The 23,106-nt window shown below is 35.4% G+C and overlaps 1 protein-coding gene across 5 annotated transcripts in view; it reads left to right on the forward strand.

The window, feature by feature from the left end:
• Spidr (scaffold protein involved in DNA repair) overlaps positions 1-23,106 on the forward strand; it is a 384,856-nt gene that overhangs the window by 254,022 nt on the left and 107,728 nt on the right. For 4 of the 5 annotated variants that reach the window (XM_076835428.1, XM_076835429.1, XM_076835431.1 and 1 more), the window contains 2 exons: positions 10,095-10,290; positions 12,504-12,754. In XM_076835428.1, coding sequence (XP_076691543.1) covers positions 10,095-10,290; positions 12,504-12,754 — 447 coding nt within the window. Of the gene's footprint in view, positions 1-10,094; positions 10,291-12,503; positions 12,755-22,964; positions 22,992-23,106 lie in introns of those variants that run through there. The other variant, XM_076835433.1, reaches the window with a different exon arrangement.

Below are 23,106 nucleotides of genomic sequence, written 5' to 3' on the forward strand. Positions count from 1 at the left end.
TTTACCTTAAATCATAGAATAAAATATTTTTAAATCTGAGTAACAGTACAGAAATAAATGATGTACTTACAAAAATTAGTTCTACCTCACAATAGAATATTATTCAGCTATTTTAAAAAATCCTGTCATTTGCAACAACAGCTATAGACCTGGATAAAATAAATCAAGCACACAAAAAAAAATGTCACTCCTATGTGAAAAAGTTGATCTGGCAGAAGTTAAGAGAATAGGGGTTGCTTACTAAAGACTGTGGAGAAAGGGACAAGGGAGCAGGAAAAAAGTGGATATTGGTCATAGGACAGTAGGGTGACTATTTAACGATGCATTATATACCTCAAAATAATTACAAGTAGGGATTTTTAATGTACTCAACATAAGAAATGATAAAAGTTTGAGGTGATGGATATGCTAACTATCCTGACTTGATGATTACCCAATGTATACATGACTCAAAACATCACATTGTACCTCCTAAGTATGAATATTGTATCAATCAAAAAATAATTTTTAAATTTACTTTAAGAAGATTGCCTTATTTTCTCTTTCCTTAGGGCCATAATTTTGTTATTTTATGTGATTTAAGGTAATGAACTAGATTTCTTTACAAATCATTTTTCCTGTAGTCTAATTTAGTGTGATGAACTTGAGCTGGGAAGAATGATTTAATAAACTCTGATTTAGGAAAAACATAGTTCTAATATTGGTATGTTTATCTGTAAACTGTTAGGTTTTAAATACATAAAGTTAACTAGTGCTTTCTAAATTGTTAAAATAATATTACTTTATCATATTTTTAGAAACTGAACAAGCTGTATAAAAATATACTTGTTATTAAGACATTTATATAGATAAACTGCAATCTAGTATAGAACATGTACCTAATTATAATATTTATATATTTATATGCTCTACATGTTAGATAAACTGGGCCTAGCACATGTTGCATAAATAAGAATTTTATGTTCGCACAGATAAAATTGAAAATTTTGCATAAAGTTTAAAATTAAGCTTGCATACCTATTACTGATTCTTGGACAGAAATTGGATCCTGACTATTGTTAATCAGTGTTTTTTCCTTAATTTAAGTTTAGCAAAGTCTTAGAGACTGGAAACCTCAGGAGCTTCAATTGACCAGTGGGGTGATAAGAGGTGGGGGGAGTAGATTAATTAGTATTATAGAATATCTATTGTATTTTTTTCATCAAACTTTATTTTGAGATAATTGTAGACTTACATGTAGTTGTATAAAATAATACAGAGAGCTTATTTATGTTATTTTTACCCAGTTTCCTTCCAGGACAACATCTTGTAAAATGTACTACCCTGTTGCAATCAGGATATCAACAATACAGTCGAGATGAAAACATCCGTCACCACAAGGATCCTTCCTGTTACCTTTTTTTTTTTTTTTTAAATCTGTTAACCTTTTTTAAAACTATATGAGATTCCCTCCTTTCTCTTCACCCCACCCCGACTGAACATACTAAACCCCTGGCAACCACAAATATGTTCTTTATTTTTTAGGGGTTGACTTTTTTCTGGCATGCCCACACATACAATCCACTAGGATTGAACCCAGGACCTCACTAATACTAAATACACACCCTACCCGCAAGCTACATCCCCAGACCCAGGATTGGGCTTTTTTTTTTTTTTTTTTTTTTTTTTTTATTCTCCACATTTCCCAAGAAATTCATCCAAGTCATTGTGTGTGTCAAAAATTAATTCATTGTTTCTCATTGCTGAGTAATATTCTGTGTTGTGGATTTAACAGTTTGTTTCATCAGTCAATGGATATTTACATTGTTTCCACTTCATAACCACTATGAAAAAAAGTGCTGTTAACATTCATGTTTTCATATGAAAGTAAGTTTTCATTTCTATAGTATACATCCCCACTACAAATGCTACATTTTTATGAAAGTTACATGTTTGGTTTTTATTTTTAAACTATCAAACATCTCCAGAATGGTGGTACAGTTCATATTCCCACCAGCAGTGTCTAAACAATCCACTTTCTCTATACATTGCTACCATCTAATTTAGGGACTACATTTTATTTTAGACATTTTAATTGTATTTGTAAGTTTATGTTGTTATAGGTGTTGCTTCATTGGTGTTGGTTTTTGGTGTTGGGGATTAAACCAAAGGGTACTTTACCACTGAGCTGTATCCCCAGTTCATATGTTTTTTTTGAGACAGGACATAAGTTGCTGAGGGTCTTATAAAGTTCTGAGATCACAGGTGTGTGAATCTGCCCAGCTTCATTATGATTTCTTAAAAACATGTATTTTTAGTTGTCAATGGATCTTTTATTTTTATTTATTTATTTGTTTGTTTATATTGGTACTGAGGTATACTCAGGGCCTCACACATGCTAGGCAAGCACTCCACCACTGAGCCACAATTCCAGCCCTCCCCACTGTGATTTTAATGTTCATTCTCTCTCCTCCCCCACATCCCACCCTCCTGCATCCTTCTCCCTCCCTTTCTCTCCCTCACCCCTCCCTCTCCCTCCTCCTATCCCCCCTTGGTTAAAAGAAGTACAGGGATTAGACCTTGTGCATGTTAAGCACAAACTTTAAGAAAATACACATCACAATGGACCCTACTGAAATAGAAAATATAATTAGAAACTATTTTGAAAATTTATACTCCAAAAAAATAGAAAATCTCCTTGGTATACCTAAAGAACTTAAAATCAGCATACTACAATGACTACAAACACATCAATGTTTATAGCAGCTCAGTTCACAAGAGCTAAACTATGAAACTAACCTAGATGTCCTTAAACAGGTGAATGAATAAAGAAAATGTGGTATATATTATATTTTATTTTGAGAAAGATCTCACTAAGTTGCCCAAGCCTATCTGTAACTTGTGGTATACATAAGAATGAAATTATGGCTGTCCAGATAAATGGGCGGAGCTGGATAATATCATGCTAAGCGAAATAAGCCAATCTAAATCTCAAAAACCAAAGGCTGAATATTTTCTCTGATATGTGGATGCTATTTCACAATGGGGGAGGGCGGGGATGGGGGAAAATAGAGGTATTTTGGATTAGGCAGAGGGGAGTAAAGGGAGAGGAGCGGGTATGGGGGTAGGAAGGATAGTAGAATGAATCAGACATTATTACCCTAGGTATATATATGATTACAAGACCAGTGTGATTCTACATCATGTACAACTAGAAGAATGAGAACTTATACTCCATGTATGTATGATGTGTCAAAAATGCATTTTATTGTCATGTATAACTAATTAGAACAAATAAAAATAAATAAACAAACAAACTGGGGGGGAGAAGAAAGAAAGAAAGAAAATACACATTTGGATTGGCTTTATTCCCAGCCCAAATGTGAATTTTCTTAAAGGCCATTGATACTGAATATCTTTTAATGCCCTAATTTGCTATTTGTAAATCTCTTTAATGAAATGTCTATTCATGCCTATTGCTTGTGTCCTAATTGGATTGTTCATATATTTTGCTCTGCGCTTTTCAGAGTTCTTCCCCTCCCCTACCATCAGTGTGGTACTCTACCACTAAACTGCATCCCTAGCCCTTTTATTTATTTTCAGCAGGTTCTCTAAGTTTCCTAAGCTGGCCTCTAACTTGCAATTCTCATGCCTCAGCCTCCTGAGTAACTGGAAATACAGGTGTTGTTTTGTCACCTTTGTCAAAAATCAGCTGAACATATTTGGAGTTTCATTTTGGGTTCTTTATTTTATTACATTGATCTATGCATCTATCCTTTCACAAGTACTACATATATTATTTATTATTATTATTATTGCTACATAGTAAGTTTTGAAATGGGTAAATTGGTTATCTCCATTGTATTTTAACTATTCCAGTTTCTTTACCTTTTCATATATTCGGAATAAGCTTATGTATATCTGCAAAAAAAGAATTTTTTTTTTTTTTGGCTGGGGTTGCTCTAAGTCTGTATATGTGTTTGGGGAGAATTGGTGTCTTTATGATAATGATTCTTTTAATCTGTAATATGGCATGTCTTTTCATTCATGAAGCTCCTCCTTCACTTACTTTATGTGTGTTTTATAGTTTCAGAGTGCAGGTCTTGTTCACTTACACTGAACTATTTGTTATTGTTTTGGTTTTGGTTCTGAAGGTTGAACCCCAGAGTACCCTACCTCTGAGCTGTATCCCCAGTACTTTATTGTATTTTATTTTGAGACAAGATCCTACTAAGTTGCCCAAGTTTACCTCTAACTTGAGATCCTTCTACCTCAGTTTCCAGAGTCACTGGGGTTATACACATGCAGCCCTAAACCTGTATGTTTTATTATTCTTATTTTAAATGGTATTATATTTTAAATTTTGGTGTCCGTGTGTTCATGGATCATATATAGAAGTACACCTGGTTTATTTATGTTTTGTGTCCTGAAAACTTGCCGAGCTCACTTATTAGTTCTAGGAATTATTTGCAGATTCCTTGGGTATTTTTTATTATCATTTTTGTTTTTTTAGTACCAGCTATTAAACCAAGGGGTGCTTGACCACTGAGTTACATCCCCAACCCTTTTTTATTTTTATTTTTTTTTTATTTAGAGACAGGGTCTTGTTACATTGTTTAGGGCCTCACTTAATTGCTGAGGCTGGCTTTGAACTTGCAATCCTATTTGTCTTAACCTCCTCAGCCACTGGAATTACAGGCAAATTCAGCTTCCTTATTTTGTTTTGTTTTTTAATATTTATTTTTTAAGTTATAGGTGCACACAATATCTTTATTTTATATTTATGTGATGCTGAGGATCAAACCCAGTGCCTCACTCATGGTAGGCCAGCGCTCTACCTCTGAGCCACAACCCCAGCCCTTTCCTTGGTATTTTTTACATAAGCAATTATGTCATTTTATTTCCTCTTTTCTGACTTATATGTCTTTTCTTTCCTTTTTGTACTTGCTAGAACTATACTAAGTAAAATTACTCTACTGAGTAAAAGTGGAGAGAGAAAATCTTGCCTTTTTACCATTTTAGGTGGAAAGAATTTCTTTCATTGTTAGCTGTGGAATTTTTGTAAGTATTCTTTATTAAGTTGAAAAAGTGTATTTTTATATTTCTAGTCTTCTGAGCTTTTTAATCTAAATGGGTATTGAACCTTGTCAAAAGGTTTTTCTTCTTCAGTTGAAATAATTATATGGTTTTTCTTTTTTAGCCTTAGACCTCTAAAAGTGACTTTTCAAATATCAAATAACTCTTGAATTCCTGGATCTGAACTGGTATTTCTATTTGGTCATATTTTATAATGCCTCACGTATAATATATTGTTTTTACATATTACTGAATTCTATTTGCTAATATTTTGTTAAATATTTGTTTATCTATATTCTTGGGCTATGTTCTGCGTGTTTGTTTATTTGGGCTTTTTTTGGTACTGTCCAAAGTCTTATATCAGAGTAATACTGGCATTATAAAATTAATTTGGAAGTGTTTTCCTTCTCTTGTACTTTCTAGAAGAGAATGTGTGCATTGGTGTTAATTCTTCTTTTCACATATGGTGTAATTCTCCAGTGAAAGTATCTGAACCTGGAGATAACTCTTTTGGGAGTTTTAAAATTACAAATTTATTTTCCTTAAGAGTTATAAGATACGGGGCTGGGGTTGTGGTTCAGTGGCAGAGCTCTCGCCTAGTATGTGTGAGGTATTGAGTTCGATCCTCAGCACCACGATAAATAAAATAAAAATATTGTGTCTGTCTATAGCTAAAAAAATTTTTCAAGCAGTGTTTGTCAATTTTTAAAGATTTGTTTGTCAATTTTTCATGTCTTTAACAAAATATGTGAAATAATGAATTTATAAAGAGAAAGGGTTTCTCTTGGCTCACAGATTTGGAGGTTCTGGTCAATGGTAAATTGGCTCCATTCTTTTGGACTTGTAGCTTAGGCAGTACAAACCACTTACATTAGGAGCTGCAAAGTGAAAAGAGCAAGGTGGAACCAGGGACTCACAGTCCCCTTCAAGAGGACACTCCAGGTACCCAAACACCTCCTGCTTGTCTCTACCTCTTAAAGTCCCATCATTTCACAGTCCCACCATGGTGAGGCCAAGCCTTAACATATCATCCTTGGGAGGACATCCATCATCCAAAATATAACACGTGGCTATTCAAATAATCTATTTTCTATTATATGAGTTGTGGTAGTTTGTTCTTTTTAAGGAATTATTCTGTTTTATCTACATTTTTAGAAAATACGTAAAGAGAGTTGTTCATAATAATCCATTACTAACCTTGTGATGTCTGTAAGGTCTGTACTGATCTTTCATTCTTGATATTGGTAATTTGTATCTTTTTTCCTTTGTCAGTCAATTCATTGATCACTTTAAAAACCAACTCTTTATTACACTTTTTTCCTCTGCTGTGTTCTTGTTTTGAATTTCTTTTTTTTTGCTCTTTAGTGTTTATTTCCTTTCACCTGCTCTGGGTTTACTTTGTTCTAGTTTTTTTGTGTGTGTGTTTTTTATTTAAGAGCATATTTGACTTGGTTTTTCCTCTTTTCTAATGTAAGTTTTAAGTGATATAAAATTCCCTGTTGTTATCGCCTTAACTATTTTTCACAGATTTTAATACAGTAATTTTTTATTCTCATTCAATTCAATGTGTTTTTTAAAATTTTCATTGTACTTCCTCTTGATCCATTAATTACTTAGAAGTGTGTTGTCTCATTTCCAGTGTTTGAAAAACTTCGTATTACCTTCTGCTATTGATTTCTAGTTTGATTCCACTGTGATAAGAGAAAATATTGTATATGATCTTAATTCTTTTAGGTCTGCCTGTTGATTAATGGTTTGTTGTTGTGGTCTTTATCCTGGCCTATATTTTCTGTAGTTGTTCTATCAGATGTTGACAGAGAGATGTTAAAATCTCCAACTCTAATTATGGATTTGGTGATTTTTACTTTCAGTTTTATAGTTTTTGCCTCATGTATTTTGAATCTATGTTGTTGGGTAAATACACATGTAGGATTACTAAATGTTCTTGGTGGATTGACCTTTTTATCATTAGGTAATACCCCTCTGTGTAAGAAGGCATTTTCTTTGCTCTGAAGCCTACATCATTCTAATATTTGTATTGCCTCCTCATCTTTTGATTATATATCATTTCCCATTCTTTTACTTTCATCTTCTCTATTTTTAAAGTAAGTTGCTTATAAATAGCATATTGATGAATTGCATTTTTTTTTTTTTTTGTATTGAGGATTGAATCCAGGGAGAGCTTTATCACTGAGCTACATCTCCACATCCTCAGTCCTTTTTATTTTTTGTTTTGAGATAAAGTCTTTCTAAGTTGCTGCTTCTGGTCTTAAACTTATGATTCTCCTATCTTAGCTGGGATTCTAGGAATATGCCACCATGCCACACGTACTTATAATTTTTAAAGTTATTTTAATGATTGTTTTGGGAATTACATTATATATACATAATTAGTCACAGTCTACTGCATCAACATTTTGCCAGTTTGAGTGAGATATAAAAATGTGACCTCCCTCTGTATTTATTTATTCTTTTTATAAAATGACTGTCTTTAATATTTCCTTTGCATACCTTTAGAGCCACATTAGATAGTATAATAAGTTTTGTTGGAATCATAATTTAGAAAATTTTAAAGTAGTTAAACTTTTTGTATTTATCTATATTATCTTACCCTTATTGTCCCATTTTTATTTCTATCTCCACACAGTTCCTGAAGCTATGTTGTTGGTTGGTTTTGTTTCGTTTTTTTTTTTTTTTTTCAGTCAGTTTTCCCTTTTATTCATATTGTGTAATTTCTTTTATTTTATGTAAATGTTCACTGATTCTTTTCTCTGTTCCGTCCATTCTACTGTTGAAGCTATCCTTTGGATTTTAAATTTTTATCATCTTATTTTTTAGTTCTGAAACTTGTTTTTAACAAGTGTTCTATTTGTTTCTATTTCTTTGCTGGGACTTTATCTTTTCATTTGTCTCCAGTGCATTTTTAATTAACTCATTGAAACATTTTATAATGGCTGCTTTAGAACGTTTTTAGATACTTCTAACGTGTGTCATCTCAGCAATAGCATGTATTTATTAGCTTTTTCATTCAAGTAGAGGTTTTTCTTGGTTCTTAGTATGGCAAGTGATTTTTAGATGGAAACCTGGATATTTAAGCTATTGTGTTATGAGATTCTGGATCTTACTTATCCTTTTTGGATAGCTTTATCTGCCATTTCTTTGGTGGCAAAAGATAGGGGAAGATTGTTACTATCACTTGACACCTGAGACAAAGAGACTCATTCCTGCTAAGCAGGGGTATGAATTCCAGCTTCTAGGCCTCTCCTAACACTACTCTGTCTGGTTGCTATCCCTCAGGTGGCTTCCACTGATAACACTGTGAGCATGGGAAGATAGAGGGTAGTTTTAGTATCACCGGACAGTGGTGGCAGTCCTGACTTTTCTTTAGACACCCTCTGGCACCATTCCAGAGGTTATTACTGTGAAAGTAAAGTCCAGCAAGTATCTCTTCACAACATCCTGACCTAGCTTTTGGAAACCCCTCATTATAACCCAGTAAGTATGGAAATTCAGGCTCCCCACTTGGCCTTTGCTCACATGCATAGGGACAGGTCATCGTTTTTCTTTGGTGTTTGACTAGAGTGGAAAAATTGTCATAAAAGAGTTTTTGTCTTGCTAAGCTAGGCCTTTCCTTTAACTCTTAATTAGAGAAAGCAGTCTTTTGTTGGCGCTCTTTTTCCCTCCATTGCTGTTTCCAGGTTGCAAGCTTCTTCAATATCAAGTCTGGGATTTAAGAGAGACACACAAAGAAATTTCAGGGACTTCCTGCTGTGTAGTTTCTCAGGTCCCGAGGTCTCTAGGGTCTAGGCTTTCAGTATCTTCTTATGTTTACTTTATATACAAGGTCAGGCAGAGCAGGAAAAATTATGTCTACTCCTTCCTTTTGGAATCCAGAGTCCTAAAGTTTTCTTATTAACAATTCTTCCCCCTTTGAGGAATGGGCATTACATTGAAATGTTTCATTGCTTCAGAGGATGCCGCAGTCTGGCTGGGCACAAAATCACAAGCCACCCACAGCTTTGTAGATTCAAACAGCAATTCTTTATTCCCGATCTCACACCGACACTCTACAGTCACGTTCTGGGGGAAAACACGTTCTGGGGGAAAATCCCAAATACTCTCTGAATCCCAGGAGAACTCAATGGGAACTACTAGAGCGGGCACGCCTGAGGCAGCAAGATATGCCCTATTCCCATCAGGGTACACCTTAAACCTGGAACCGCCCTAAACCCAAGGAGAGCCCTAAACCCTGATCCGCCCTAAACCCGATCCGCCCTGGTCCTTGAGCAAGGTCACCTTACATGCAATGTCACTGCAGATGACCTGGGCAAGTCCATTTCCACAAGTCCTTCCTCTAAGCAACATGGGGTACGCTGGCAAGGAAATTGTCATACCTACTTGGCTAATGGCTCTCAGCAAGAGGACAGAGAGGAAACAGAAGAATTTTCTCTGGAGTATTCCCACACTCCTTTTCTACTTCAGTGTAAGCAATTTCAGTGACTATGGTCAGTTTGATAGAAAAAGTAGAAGTAGTAGAAGTTCCTTCAGCATTTAATGTCATGTTCTTTGAGATAGGAGCTTTTGAAATGTCTGAAGGCTTTATCTGTAAATAACAATTCACTGGGCAGTTTTTGAGCTTATTTTTATATAGTCTTTGCTCATTCTGTTTTTCCCTAAGAATCTTGAGGCCTGTCCTGAGGAAGCTCAAGCCTGAGACTTAAATGGTCTTTATCCATTCTTGACACTGGGCATTCACTGTGAATGTAAAGCCAGATCCATTGACAGTTTCCCTCAAGCAATAGAGACAACACTCACTCTGCTGGCTGGTCTAGTCCTAGCTCTCTGTTTTAGAGATGACGATCACTTCCATCTCTGGCCTGGTTGTAGCTGTCCATCATTAGGGACAGCTGTCATTTCATGGACTGGCCTGGTTTTAGTTATCAATAACTGGTGTATCATTGCTCTTTGCATTTCTGATTTAGCAAGATATAAGAATTCAACATTGCAAATAAACTGTGAAATTTCTTTTTCTTCTCTAGGCAAAAACTTATTATCCCAAATGGAAGTTGCCCTGTTATTCTGAATACTTATTTCTGTCAGAAAGTTGTTGCCAAAGAAGATGCAGAAACAACTCACAAACTATACTGTCATGACATACTCCTTCCAAGAAGAAACATCACTTTGGCCCAGATGTTTAAAATTAAGGATCTATCCAATAATTCACCTGAAAGTCAGGTAAACTCTCATTGGCCCAGAAGTTTTGTGCTTATAATCACATTGGTTACTAGATTTGAATGGACCTAGGATGTTCACTTTTTAACCCCTCCCCCCTCCACATAGATAAAGTTATCTTATTGTTGTGCTTAAAGATAGTATCATTCAGGTCAGCATTTAGTTGTGGTTTTCTTACAGTTTTTTATCTTTCTAGTTATGTATTTTTTAATTTTTATTCTAATGTATTAAAATGTATGAAAGTATTTTCTCTGTTCATATCTTGTAACTTAAAATGTTGTTTAAGCCCTTATTTATTTATTTTAAAAAATTTTTTTTCATAAGGGCCATATCCCTTGAGACCCTTGAGATAGAAAGAGCTGTATAAGCCTGAGATTACATGCTAAAGGTTGATTTTTGGAATTTTTTTGGCCCTGAGCCCCAGTCATCTGCCAAGATGAATTTAGAGAACCACTAAAATTCACTGAATGTGAGCATGATGTGTGCCCCAGGGACATGCTCAGCTCTGAGAGTCAGTGTTGCTGCCAGTGCTTTGGCTTCAAACTCAGTGGGTTACGGGAATCACCACAGAACAGAATGCTGAGACTGATAGGGTAAATAAGAAAGAAAAGTAGACAAATTCTCGCCCTGTTTTTTATCATAATCAAGCAAAAAATCTCCCATTGACTGTTAAAACAAGTATCTGAAGGGGTTTATGTGAAAAGGAGAGCACTTTTATCAATTTAATTATAACATTTTAAATATGGCTTAAATGGGGTTGGGGTGTAGCTCAGTGGTAGGGCACTTAGCTAGCTAGCATGCATAAGGCCCTGGGTTCTATCCCCAGTGCTACATAAAAAAATAATAATAATAATGAAAAATAATAAGAAGAAGAATGATCATACACATATATAAATATAAAATATACATGTATTTACTTTATAAATATATATCATAAATATATAATGTGTAAATAATATATTAAAAATAAACATTAAGTAGATGTACTCATATTAAAAACATGGTTCAAAGTACATTTTGGGGGGCTGGGATTGTGGCTTAGTGATTGAGTGCTTGCTTCGCATGCATGAGGCACTGGGTTCGATCCTCAGCACCACATAAAAATAAAATAAAGATACCAAAAGAAAGTACATTTTTTGTACTTCCATTTTTTTATTAGTTCTTTTTAGTTATATTTAACATTAGGATTCATTTTGACATAATTATAAAAGCATGGAATATAATTTGCTTTAATTCAGTCCCTAGTAATTCCCCTGTCCCTTCCCTTCCCTCCTCCCTTCCCCGTTCCCTTCCCTGTATTCATCTGATCTTTCTGCTAGTTACTTATATGCTTTTTTAATTAGTGCCTTGTGGATATACATAAAGATGAGATTCACTGTGGTATATTCATATGTGTATATAGGAAAGTTAGATCAGATTTATTCCACTATTCTTCCCTTATCCTGTCCCTCCTTCCTCTCCCTTAATTCTCTTCCTTTACCCCATTGATCTTTCTTCTATTTTTATGGAATTCTCCCCACCTTTTCTTATCTTTTTTTTTTCCTTCTTCCATAGATCAGAGAAAACATTCAATCTTTAACTTTCTGGGTCCAGCTTATTTCTCTTAGCATGATATTCTTATAACAGTGTCAATGAGCTGCCATGTAGCATATTGGTTAAGAACATGGACTCTGGAATCACATGTCCTGGTTCAAATCTTCCCCCAACCACTTTGTGCTAGGTGACCTTGGGTAGTCTCAATTTTCCTTATAAAATGGTCATAAATGCTGTTGTCTCCCACATTGGATCATTGTGAGGATAAGGATATTAATATGAAAAGGACAGATTATATAGAGTTGTTTGGAGGACACGTGAGCATGTGAAATGCTTCACCTTAATAAGCACTTAATAAAATGGTTCATTTTCATCAAACCTCAGTCATTCTTTTATTTTGTATTTTAGTTTTTCAAGTTGAATTTGCTACTTCTGAAAAGACAATTTTTTTAAATTACCCTGAGGTGGTTCAATAGCAGAACTATTCGTGCTGTGATCACACTGCTCTTGCCCACCTTCCCCTCCTCATCAGGATATGGAGGCACATACCACATGTTTCTTTCTTTTATCTTTATCATTCCTTCACTGTACTGCAGATCTATTGGGAGATTGCTTAACAGTGCCATTTGCTGGGAAGAATGATGTTATAAACTGAAGTAGCTTTCTTTGCTTGTCTTGGCCAGGTTGTATATAGTGACCTGGCCACCACAGGCACAGAATGGACCATCAGGCATGAAAAGGCAAAGCAGCACTTCACAGCTGAATCCCCCCTTAGGGATTCTCTCCTGGACGTGGTAGAAAGCCAAGGAGCTGCCCCATGGTCAGGAGTGGGGGTCCAAGTAGTGGTGCAGCGAGTTTACTCACTACCTGGCAGAGATGGCACTGGAAGCCTACAGGATACTAGCTCAGGGCATGCTGATCTACCTGGGCCCCGGTGAGTAATTGCATGGCAAAGTTCAAGCATGGGTGGGGAGAGTCAACCAGACAAAGGGTTCAAGAAAGGGGGACTCTGCCTCTAGCACTTTCTAGGCTGTATGGATTATTGTTATGTATATTTTTCTTGTATCAAAATTTGGGACAAATGATATGATGAAGGATTTTATCTGCTTATTTATTTATATTAAAAAATCTAAAAATTGAAGTTGTTACCTTAAGTTTTACTTTAATGGCTCATATTATTGAAAGTAATATAAAAAGTAAGATATATTGTTATTATTCTAGAAAAGCCAAGACATACGACCACCATACCTAAAAAGACCATTTAACTACATTGTTTTATAAGTCTTGAAAACCTGAGTAAATATAGCAATTAAAAAATCGGTGGCTTTCAGAGGTTGCCGTTTCAAACATTGAACACCAGCGATGCCTAATAGAACTTCTGCTATGATGTAAGTGTTATATATTCCACTGGATTTGCAGGAGCCTCTGACCACATGTAGTTAATTGTGCACATGAAATGTGGCTAAATACTGAACGTTTATGTTCTTTGCCAGTCTTCCTGTTCCCATTCTGACTTACTGCAAAGCGTAGAATATTATAAGGGCCCATGAATTACATAGCTAGTTCTTATTGTTCTTTACCATATACACAGAGATATATAGAAATTGGAACTTGACTAAAGGGAAGCTAAGAGAATCTATCTTACCCTTCCCTGTTTTTAAAACAGTTTTATTAACTCTCATTTGTGTACAGTATGTCAAAATGCATTATACTATCGTGTATAACTAATTAGAACAAATTTTTAAAAATAAAGTTTAAGATATAATATGTCCAAAACTAAATAAAATAAAACCTATATCAGTTACTAAAAATTAAAAAAGAGCTCTATTGATAAAGCTCACATTCCATAAATATGATCTATTGAAATTGTACAACTTAATGATTTTTAATTATATTTATTGAATTATTCAATCATAATTATAATATGGGAACAGTTTTGTGATACCCCCCAAACAAAAGAAACCCCATACCAGTTTACTGCCAAGCCCCCATTCTTCTCAATTCCTGACAACCACTGATCTAATATATTATATTTCTAAAAATTTGCCTATTCTGGGCATTTCATTTAAGCAGAATCATATAGTTTGTGTTCTTTGGTGACTGATTCTTTTATTTAGCATGTTTTCAAGGTTTATTCCTATTGTAAAATATATAAGTGCATCATTTATGCCCTAATAACATATTTTAGGAATATACCATACTCTATTAGTTGATGCACATATGGGTTGTTTCCACTTTTTGACTAATATGAATAGTGCTATTGTAAACATTTGTACAAGTTTTTTGTGTAGACATGTTTTCAGTTCTGTTGGGTGTATAATTAAGAGTGGAATTGCTGGGCCATATGGTAACTCAACGTTTAAACCTTTGAAAAACTATTCTCCAAAATGGCTGCACCATTTTACATTCCTGCTTGCAAGGTATGAGTATTCCAGTTTCTTCATGTCTGCTATAAAATTTCTAGCCATCCAATGGGTTTGAACTGGTATGTCTAGTGGTTTTGATTTGTATTTCCCATAGTGGTTTTTATTAGTGATATTAGGCATCTTTTCTTGTGTTTATTGGCTATTTGTATATTTTCTTTAAAGGAAAGTCTTTCAAGTCCTTTGCCTGTTTTGTTTTTTTTTTTAATTTGGTTATTTTTATTACTGAGTTGAGTCCTATATATATACTGGATACATGTTTCTTATCAAATAGAATTTGTAAATATTTTTTCTACAATGTATTTTTTCACTTTTTTTTTGAGAGAGAGAATTTTAATATTTATTTTTTCAGTTTTTGGCGGACACATCTTTGTTTGTATATGGTGCTGAGGATTGAACCCGGGCAGCGCACATGCCAGGCAAGCAAGCTACCGCTTGAGCCGCATCCCCAGCCCTATTTTTTCACTTTTTGATAGCGTCCTTTGAAACACAAAGGTTTATAATGTTCACAACATCCAACATCTTTTTTTTTTATTATTGTTATTGCTGCTTATGCTTTTGGCATTAAATCTAAAAAACTATTGCCTAATCCAAGGTAACAAAAAATTCTTGTGTTTTCTTCTGAGAGTTTTATAGTCTGTGCCCTTACATTTAGGTCTACAATACATTTGGAGTTAATTTGTGTTTATGGTCCTGCATTATGGGTTGGACCCTCCCAAAAGGTAAGGATTATATATATTTTTTTAACTCTTTTAATTTGTTCTAATTAGTTATGCATGACAGTTGAATACATTTTGACACATTGTACACAAATGGAGCACAACTTCTCATTCCTCTGGCTATACATGGTGGGGAGTCACAGCAGTAGTATAATCATACATTCTATAGGGTAATAATGTCTGTCTCATTCTACTGTCCTTCCCACCCCCACAGTCGCTCCCCTCTCCTCACTCACTCTGCAATATCCAAAGTTTCTTCATTCTTCCCTACCCCCGCCTCCACCTCTAAATATGGATCAGCATATGCCTATCAGAGAAAGCATTCAGCCTTTGGTTTTGGGGGGATTAGCTTATTTCACTTACATGATATTCTCCACTTCTATCCATTTACCTACAAATGCCATAATTTCATTCTTCTTTAAGGCTGAGTGATATACGATTGTGTATATGTACCACATTTTCTTTATCCATTCCACTGCTGAAAGGCATCTAGGTTGGTTCCATAGTTCAGCTATTGTGAATTGTGTTGCTATAAACATTGATATGGCTATGTCCCTGTGGTATGTTGTTTTTAAGTCCTTTGGGTATAAACTGAGGAGTGGGATAGCTGGGTCAAATGGTGGTTTCATTCCAAGTTTTCCAAGTAATCTCCATACTGCTTTTCAGATTGGCTATACCAATTTGCAGTCCCAGCAGCAGTGTATGAGTGTGCCTCCCCACATCCTGGTCAACACTATTGTTGTTTATATTCTCAATAGCGGCCATTCTGACTGGAGTGAATTGAAATCTTAGAGTAGTTTTGGTTTGCATTTCTCTAATTGCTAGAGATGATGAACATTTTTTATATGTTTGTTAATCAATTGTATTATTGTTTCTTCTTCTTTCTTCTTTTTCCTTCTTCTTCTTCTTCTTCTTTTTTTTGTGGGGGGGTGTTAAATTTTTGAGTTTTTTATATATCCTGGAGATTAGTGCATGTGGTAAAGATTTTCTCCCATTCTGTAGGCTCTCTCCTCTTGTTATTGATTGTTTCCTTTGCTGAGAAGAAGCTTTTTAGTTTGAATCCATCCCGTTTATTGATTCTTAATTTTACTTCTTGCACTTTAGGAGTCTTGTTGAGGAAGTCAAGTCTAAGCTGACATGATGAAGATTTCGGCCTGCTTTTTCTTCTATTAGTCACAGGTTTTCTGTTCTAGTGCCTAAGTCTTTGATTCACTTTGAGTTTATTTTTATGCAGGATTTTGATAGAGGTTTAATGTCACGTTGCTACATGTAGATTTCCAGTTTTCCCAGCACCATTTGTTGAAGAGGCTATCTTTTCTCCAGTGTATCTTTTGGCATCTTTTAGATAACCATATTTATGTGGGTTTGTCTCTGTCTCTTCTGTTTTGTACCATTGGTCTACATGTCTGTTTTGGTGCCAATACCATGCCGGTTTTGTTACTATTGCTCTGTGGTATAGTTTAAGCTCTGGTATTGTGATGCCTCCTGTTTCACTCTTCTTGCTAAGGATTGCTTTGGCTATTCTGGGTCTCTTATTTTTCCAAATGAATTTCATGATTGATTTTTCTAGTTCTATGAAGAATGTCCTTGAGATTTTAATAGGAATTACATTAAATCTGTATAACACTTTTGGTAATATGTCCATTTTGACAATGTTAATTCTGCCTAACCTAGAGCATGGGAGATCTTTCCATCTTTTAAGGTCATCTTCAATTTCTTTCTTCACTGTTCTGTAGTTTTCATTGTAGAGGTCTTTCTCCTCTTTTGTTAGATTGTTTCCCAAAGTTTGTTGTTTGTTGTTGTTGTTGTTGTTATGTGTTTTGTTTGTTTGAGGCTATTGTGATGGGGTAGTTTTCCTAATTTCTCTTGCAGTAGATTCATCACTGATAAATAGAAATGCGTGAGATTTATGGGTACTGATTTTATATCCTGCTACTTTACTGAATTGATTTATTAGTTCTAGAAGTTTGGGGGTGGAATTTTTTGGATCTTCTAAATATAAAATCGTGTCATCAGCATATAGTGATAGTTTGAGTTCTTCTTTTCCGATTTGAATCCTTTTAATTTCTTTTATCTGATTTTGCTCTGGCTAGAGTTTTTAGGACTATGTTGAATAGAAGTGATGAAAGAGGCCATCCCTGTCTTGTTCCAGTTTTTAGAAGAAATTCTTTCAATTTTTCTCCTTTTAGAATAATGTGGCCTTGAGAGCATATCTATTTAGCATAGAGAGCTTTTACAATATTGAGGTATGTTCCTACTATCCCTGGTTTTTCTAGTGTTTTGAACATGAAGGGGTGCTGTATTTTGTCAAATGCATCTATTAAGATGATCATGATTTTTGTCTTTAAGTCTATTGATGTGATGTATTATGTTTATTAATTTCCCTATGTTGAACCAACCTTGCAACCCTGAGAGGAACCCCACTTGATTGTGGTGCATTATCTTTTAAATGTTTTTTGTATGTGATTTGCCAGAATTTTATTGAATTTTTTGTGTCTATGTTCATCACAGATGTTGGTTTGAAGTTTTCTTTCCTTGATGTGTCTTTGTCTGGCTTTGGTATCAGGGTGATACTAGCCTCATAGAAAGAGTTTGGAAGGGTTCCCTTCTTTTCTATTTCATAGAATAATTTGAGAAGTATTGGTGTTAATTCTTCTCTGAAAGTTTTGTAGAACTTGGATGAGAATCTGTGTGGTCCTGGGCTTTTCTTGGTTGGTAGGCTTTTGATGACATCTTCTATTTTATTGCTTGAAAGTGATCTGTTTAAATTGTATATGTCCTTATGATTCAATCTAGGTAGATCATATGTGTCTAGAATTTGTTGATGTGTTTGAGATTTTCTATTTTATTTGAGTATAAATTTTCAAAATAGTTTCTAATTATCTTCTGTATTTCAGTAGTATCAGTTGTGATGTTTCCTTGTTCATCATGAATTTTAGTAATTTGCATTCTCTCTCCATCACTGTAGGTAGCTAAGGGTTTATCAATTTCATTTGTTTTTTGCAAGAAATCAACTTTAGGTTTTGTCAACTTTTTGAATTCTTTCTTTTGTTTCAATTTCATTGGTTTCGGCTCTGATTTTAATTATATCCTGTCTTCTGCTGCTCTTGGTGTTGATTTGTTCTTTTTCCCGGGCTTTGAGATGTAGTGTTAGGTCATTTATTTGTTGACTGTTTATTCTTTTAATGTATGAGCTCAGTGCAATGAACTTTCCTCTTAGCACTGCCTTCATAGTGTCCCACAGATTTTCATATGTTGTATTGGTGCTTTCATTAACCTCTAAGTATTTTTTTATTTCCTCCCTGATTTTTTTCTACTATCCATTTGTCATTCAATAGCATGTTATTTAGTCTGCAGGTATAGGAGTAACTTATATTTTTTATTATATTGTTGATTTCTATTTTCATTCCATAATGATCTTATAGAATACAGGATACTATTTCTATTTTTTTGTATTTTCTGAGAGTTGCTTTGTGGCATAACAGATGGTCTGTTTTTTAAAAAGATCCATGTGTTGCTGAGAAGAAAGTGTTTTCCTTTAAAGATTCATGAAATACTCAATATATGGCTGTTCAGTCTAAATCATTGATTGTGTTATTTAGTTCCACAGTTTCTTTGTTTAGTTTTTGTTTGGAAGATCTATCCAGTGGTAAGAGAGGTATATTAAAGTCACCCAGTATTATTGTGTTATGGTCTATTTGATTCTTAAAATTGAGAATGGTTTGTTTGATGTATGTAGATTCTCCATTGTTTGGACAGTGTTTTGGGGCACATAGATTTACAACTTGTTACATGTTGTTGATGTAGGATCCCATAAGCAATATGAGTGAAATGTCCTTCTTTATTTTTTCCAACTAACTTTGGTTTGAAGTCCTCTTTGTGTGATATGAGGATGGAAACCCCTGCTTGTTTATAATCTATGTAAGTGATCTGTTTTTTTCCCAACATTTCATCCTCAGTCTGTGGATATCTTTTCCTAGGAGGTGAGTCTCTTGAAGATAGCATATTGATGGGTCTTTTTTTTTTTCAATTCCAATCTGCCAATTTATGTCTTTAGATTAATACTTTAGGCCATTAACATTCACAGTTAGGGGCTGAGGATGTGGCTCCAGCAGTAGCGTGCTCGCCTGGCATGCGTGCGGCCCAGGTTCGATCCTCAGCACCACATACAAAAACAAAGATGTTGTGTCCACCGAAAACTAAAAAAAATACATATTAAAAATTCATTCTCTCTCTCTCTCTCTCTCTCTCTCTCTCTCTCTCTCTCTCTCTCTGTCCTTTAAAAAAAAAAACATTCACAGTTATTATTAAGATATGATCATTTGTATTCCGGGTCATTTTGGGTTTATTTTTGGTTTTTAACTAGAATTAATTTCTCCTTTGATTGATCTTTGCTTGGTGTAATTCTTTCCTTTGCTGCTTTTCATTTATTATTTCCTTTTTTTTTCATTTCTTCCTCATGAAATATAATGCTGAGAATGTTCTAGAGTGCAGACTTTCTAGTTGTGAATTCTTTTACTTTTTGTTTATCATGGAAGGTTTTTATTTCATCTTTATATATGAAGTTTAATTTCGATGTACATAAAATTCTCAGTTGGCATCCATTTTCTTTCATAGCTTGATATATGTTATTCCAGGACCTTCTGCCATTGAGGGTCTAGGTTGAAAAATCAGTTTTGGGAAATTTTCTGATATTATGTCATTGAAAAGGTTGTGCATTCCTTCATCTATTCTGATAAATCTTAAATTTGGTCTTTTTATGTTATCCCATATTTATTGGAAATTTATTGAAAGATGTTTCGTCTTTTCTGTGCGGTTGACTTTATTTTCAAGAGTATATATTTTGTTTTCATTGCCTGAGATTCTGTCTTCTAGATGGTCTAGTCTGTTGGTGATATTTTCCATTGAATTTTTAATTTGGTTTATTGTTTCCTTCATTTGAAGATTTCTGATGATTCTTTTTTATAATCTCTACCTCTTGATTGAAGTGACCCTTCACTTCCTGTATGTTCTCTTCAATACCATCCTTTATTTTGAAGATCAGTCTAACTATGTACCTTCTAAACACATTCTCTGACATTTCTTCTACTCTGTTGTCTGTGGATTCTGTTGTTGGAACATCTTGGTTTATTTGAGGTAGTTTGTTCCTTTGTTTTTTCATGTTGTTTGTGTGTCTTCCCATCTAGCAGTGTGGAACTGAGGCAGTAAAATTTCTTCCCTGTAGTCTTAAAGTATCCCTGAAGGCTTCCAGTGCCTCACCTTTAAGGGGGAGACAATATTAACAGCACCCAATGCAAACAATATACAACCTTAATCCAAATAGTTACTATTAAGATATCTACAGTTTTGTTGCAATAAACAAAAATTATGTGTTCAATTATTGCCTACAGTATAAATAGTAAGTTTTCTAAAAGGATTTACCGTTTCAAATGATGAAAAATAAGGGAACAGAAGTAGTGTAAGGTGTGATTTTTATGAGGAAGAAGGAGAAAAGATACAGGTAAAATATATAGTAAAAGTGAGGGAGGAATTAATAAAGGTTGGCTGTTAGTATTAGAGAAGTGAGAGAATTCATAGAGATGGGTGAGAAAAAAATATAGATTTTTTTAAAACTGTAAAAATATAAGAATATGCAACGAAACTGTATTATACTATTCAGACATCCCATTCCTCAATAAATTGATGCATGAAAAATATTTGGAGTCAAAGATGCTGGAGATGTGAGAGAGAAAGGAATGGAAAAAAAAGAAAAGTCTCAATGGGAAATTGAATGAATGTTTCTGTTGGCTTTCAAAATTTTTCTCAGCTTCCCTTCTCTGCAGATAGGTGAGGCTATCTGAAGTTTGATGGTAGCTCCAGTCTGGTGAGTGCTGGACCAGTGGTTGAGCAAACTAATAGCAAGATGCTCTCACACCCTCTTCAAATCATCCCACCTGTTGTAGACCTCTCCTTCTTCCCCATGCACTTCTGGACTCACTAAGCTGGAGAGAGCCAGTTTTCTCCAGTTTCTCCAATTTGTGCTCTCACCAGGAGAAATGCCCCTAGTCGCTGGCTTTCCACAGACTTGCCAGACCCAGACTGTCCCACACAAACCCAGCTTCAATCTGACAGACTTGGACATCAGCTTCCCCAGACTCTATCTTGCTGCAATCCCAAAATGTCAATGCCATTTCAACTTGCAGAAAGACCACTAGGAATGTGCTCACACAAAGGAGAGACCCTGCAAAGAGGCAGCCAGATGGTGGCCACTAGCATATCCAGTAGAAAGACCTCAGGTGTAATCAGACCTGCAGGTAACCCCAACAGGACTCCAGGCCCTGGCCAGTGTCCCCAGACTGAGGTGGTCACACCTTCGAGATGGTGGTAGTGACAGCAGCAAACCTACAGGCCCTGGTCACTGTTCCAAGATGGCAGCAGCCCTGCATATCCAAACCTGCGAGTACAATGGACTTCCAAGCAGCAGAGGGCAGCGGGCGATGCGCTGAAATTCTGCAGGCTAATGGCAGGCAATCAGCAGGTGATGGGTGGGTGAAAGGCAGGCAGTGAGCAGGCAAATGGCAAATGGCAGAAGATCAGTGGCAATCAGAGAGTGAGTGATCTGTGATTAAAAGGCAGGCTATATGCTGGCAGAGGGCTGTGATCAAAGCAGAGGAATTGGGGGTAAACATTAGGGGATCAGCTGGTAGCCATGACTGCCTCACTGAGAAACAATGTTTCCTCTGCTCTAGTTCACCATCTTGGATCTCCTCCAGGATTATATTTAATAGTAGCAGAAGTAGTATCTACTATTGCATTTTCTGGAAATACTATGTCCCCAAATATGTTTCAGTTAAATCTATCATTTTGGGCACTTATTACAATGTATACTACATTATGTCCTTTTATGCATGTCATTTCTTCCCTTCTGAATGGCAGACATTTGATCCATTTTTCTGCCCCTTATCCCTTTTTTAACACTTTTATTGCTTTATTAGTCTAATGTGAGGATACAACTGATTAAAATTTCAAATGTTTCATAGAAAAATCAAAGGTGTAGAACATTTCAAAGCAATTATGATCATGTAGTTTAAATTCTCATAATAATTGATGTTCTCGATTATAGCTACATACTTTGAACACAATCTTTAGTAAACATATGGATAACATGAAAACAGCAGTGAAATTTTCCATGTTCTTTTCCAATATATTATACCAGTAATAGACTTTAAGGAAACAATGAAAGGGAATGACAACAGCCTAATGATGTAAGTACAGGCAGTTATGGTAGTAAAGTTTTGATACTATAATGAAGATAGCAAAAGTAATTTTCCAGGATCATATCCTGACATATGTGCAACCTTAATTCTAAGTTTGCATCTTAACCTGGCTGGGGTGATTTTCCAGCACCTGTTCTCTGTCGAGATCAAGAATGATTTCAAGGTGACCCTATATAAAAGGCATGGAATTTTCCTCTCACAGTTCCTGCCCTCTTTTCCCTGGAAACTTTTGCTCTTTAAAGAGGCTAGAGATCTGGAACTATCTGTATTCCTACTCTCAGGCCTGTAGCTGCACCCTGGAGCAGCATTCTGGTCACATTAGACCTTTCCTAACCAGATTGCAGCTCTGGAATGTGCTTTGCTGAGATGACAGCAGGGAGAAGAGCCAAAGGAGATAGCACGCAGCCTGGCAGTATCTGCGGGGGTGGCCAAATACAAGCCCACAGCCTCTGGCCAAGAAGCACAAATAGCATAAGATCAAGTCTGACCTAAGGTGACTTCTTGCCCCCAGTGAGCTGTTATACCTTGCTGTTCCTCTCCTGTGTTTGCATCTGTCAAGTGACCTACTCTGCCTTGTCTCTCAGCATTTGCTAGACCCAAAGTACTTAGTGTAGCCAGCTGGCTGTCTTGGTAGTCTTACCCTTGTACTGATTTTTTGCCTCTCAGGTTCTAAAGAGCTTGAGCCAGATGAGCTCCATCTCCACATAAAGCTGAATCAAACAGATCCTCCCAAGCAAGTCTTTGAACAAACATCCTCCTCCCTGAGAGAGACTGTGAGTGCCTTTAGAATAATCCCACATGAGTTTTCTTTATTTCCCTCTTCCCAATTAACTATAAATAAACCCTCTGAAATCAGGGACTATGATTCATCTAGTTTTAATACAGGAC

The sequence above is a fragment of the Callospermophilus lateralis genome, chromosome 16, assembly GCF_048772815.1.
Source record: "Callospermophilus lateralis isolate mCalLat2 chromosome 16, mCalLat2.hap1, whole genome shotgun sequence".
In the NCBI taxonomy this organism is placed as follows: domain Eukaryota; kingdom Metazoa; phylum Chordata; class Mammalia; order Rodentia; family Sciuridae; genus Callospermophilus; species Callospermophilus lateralis.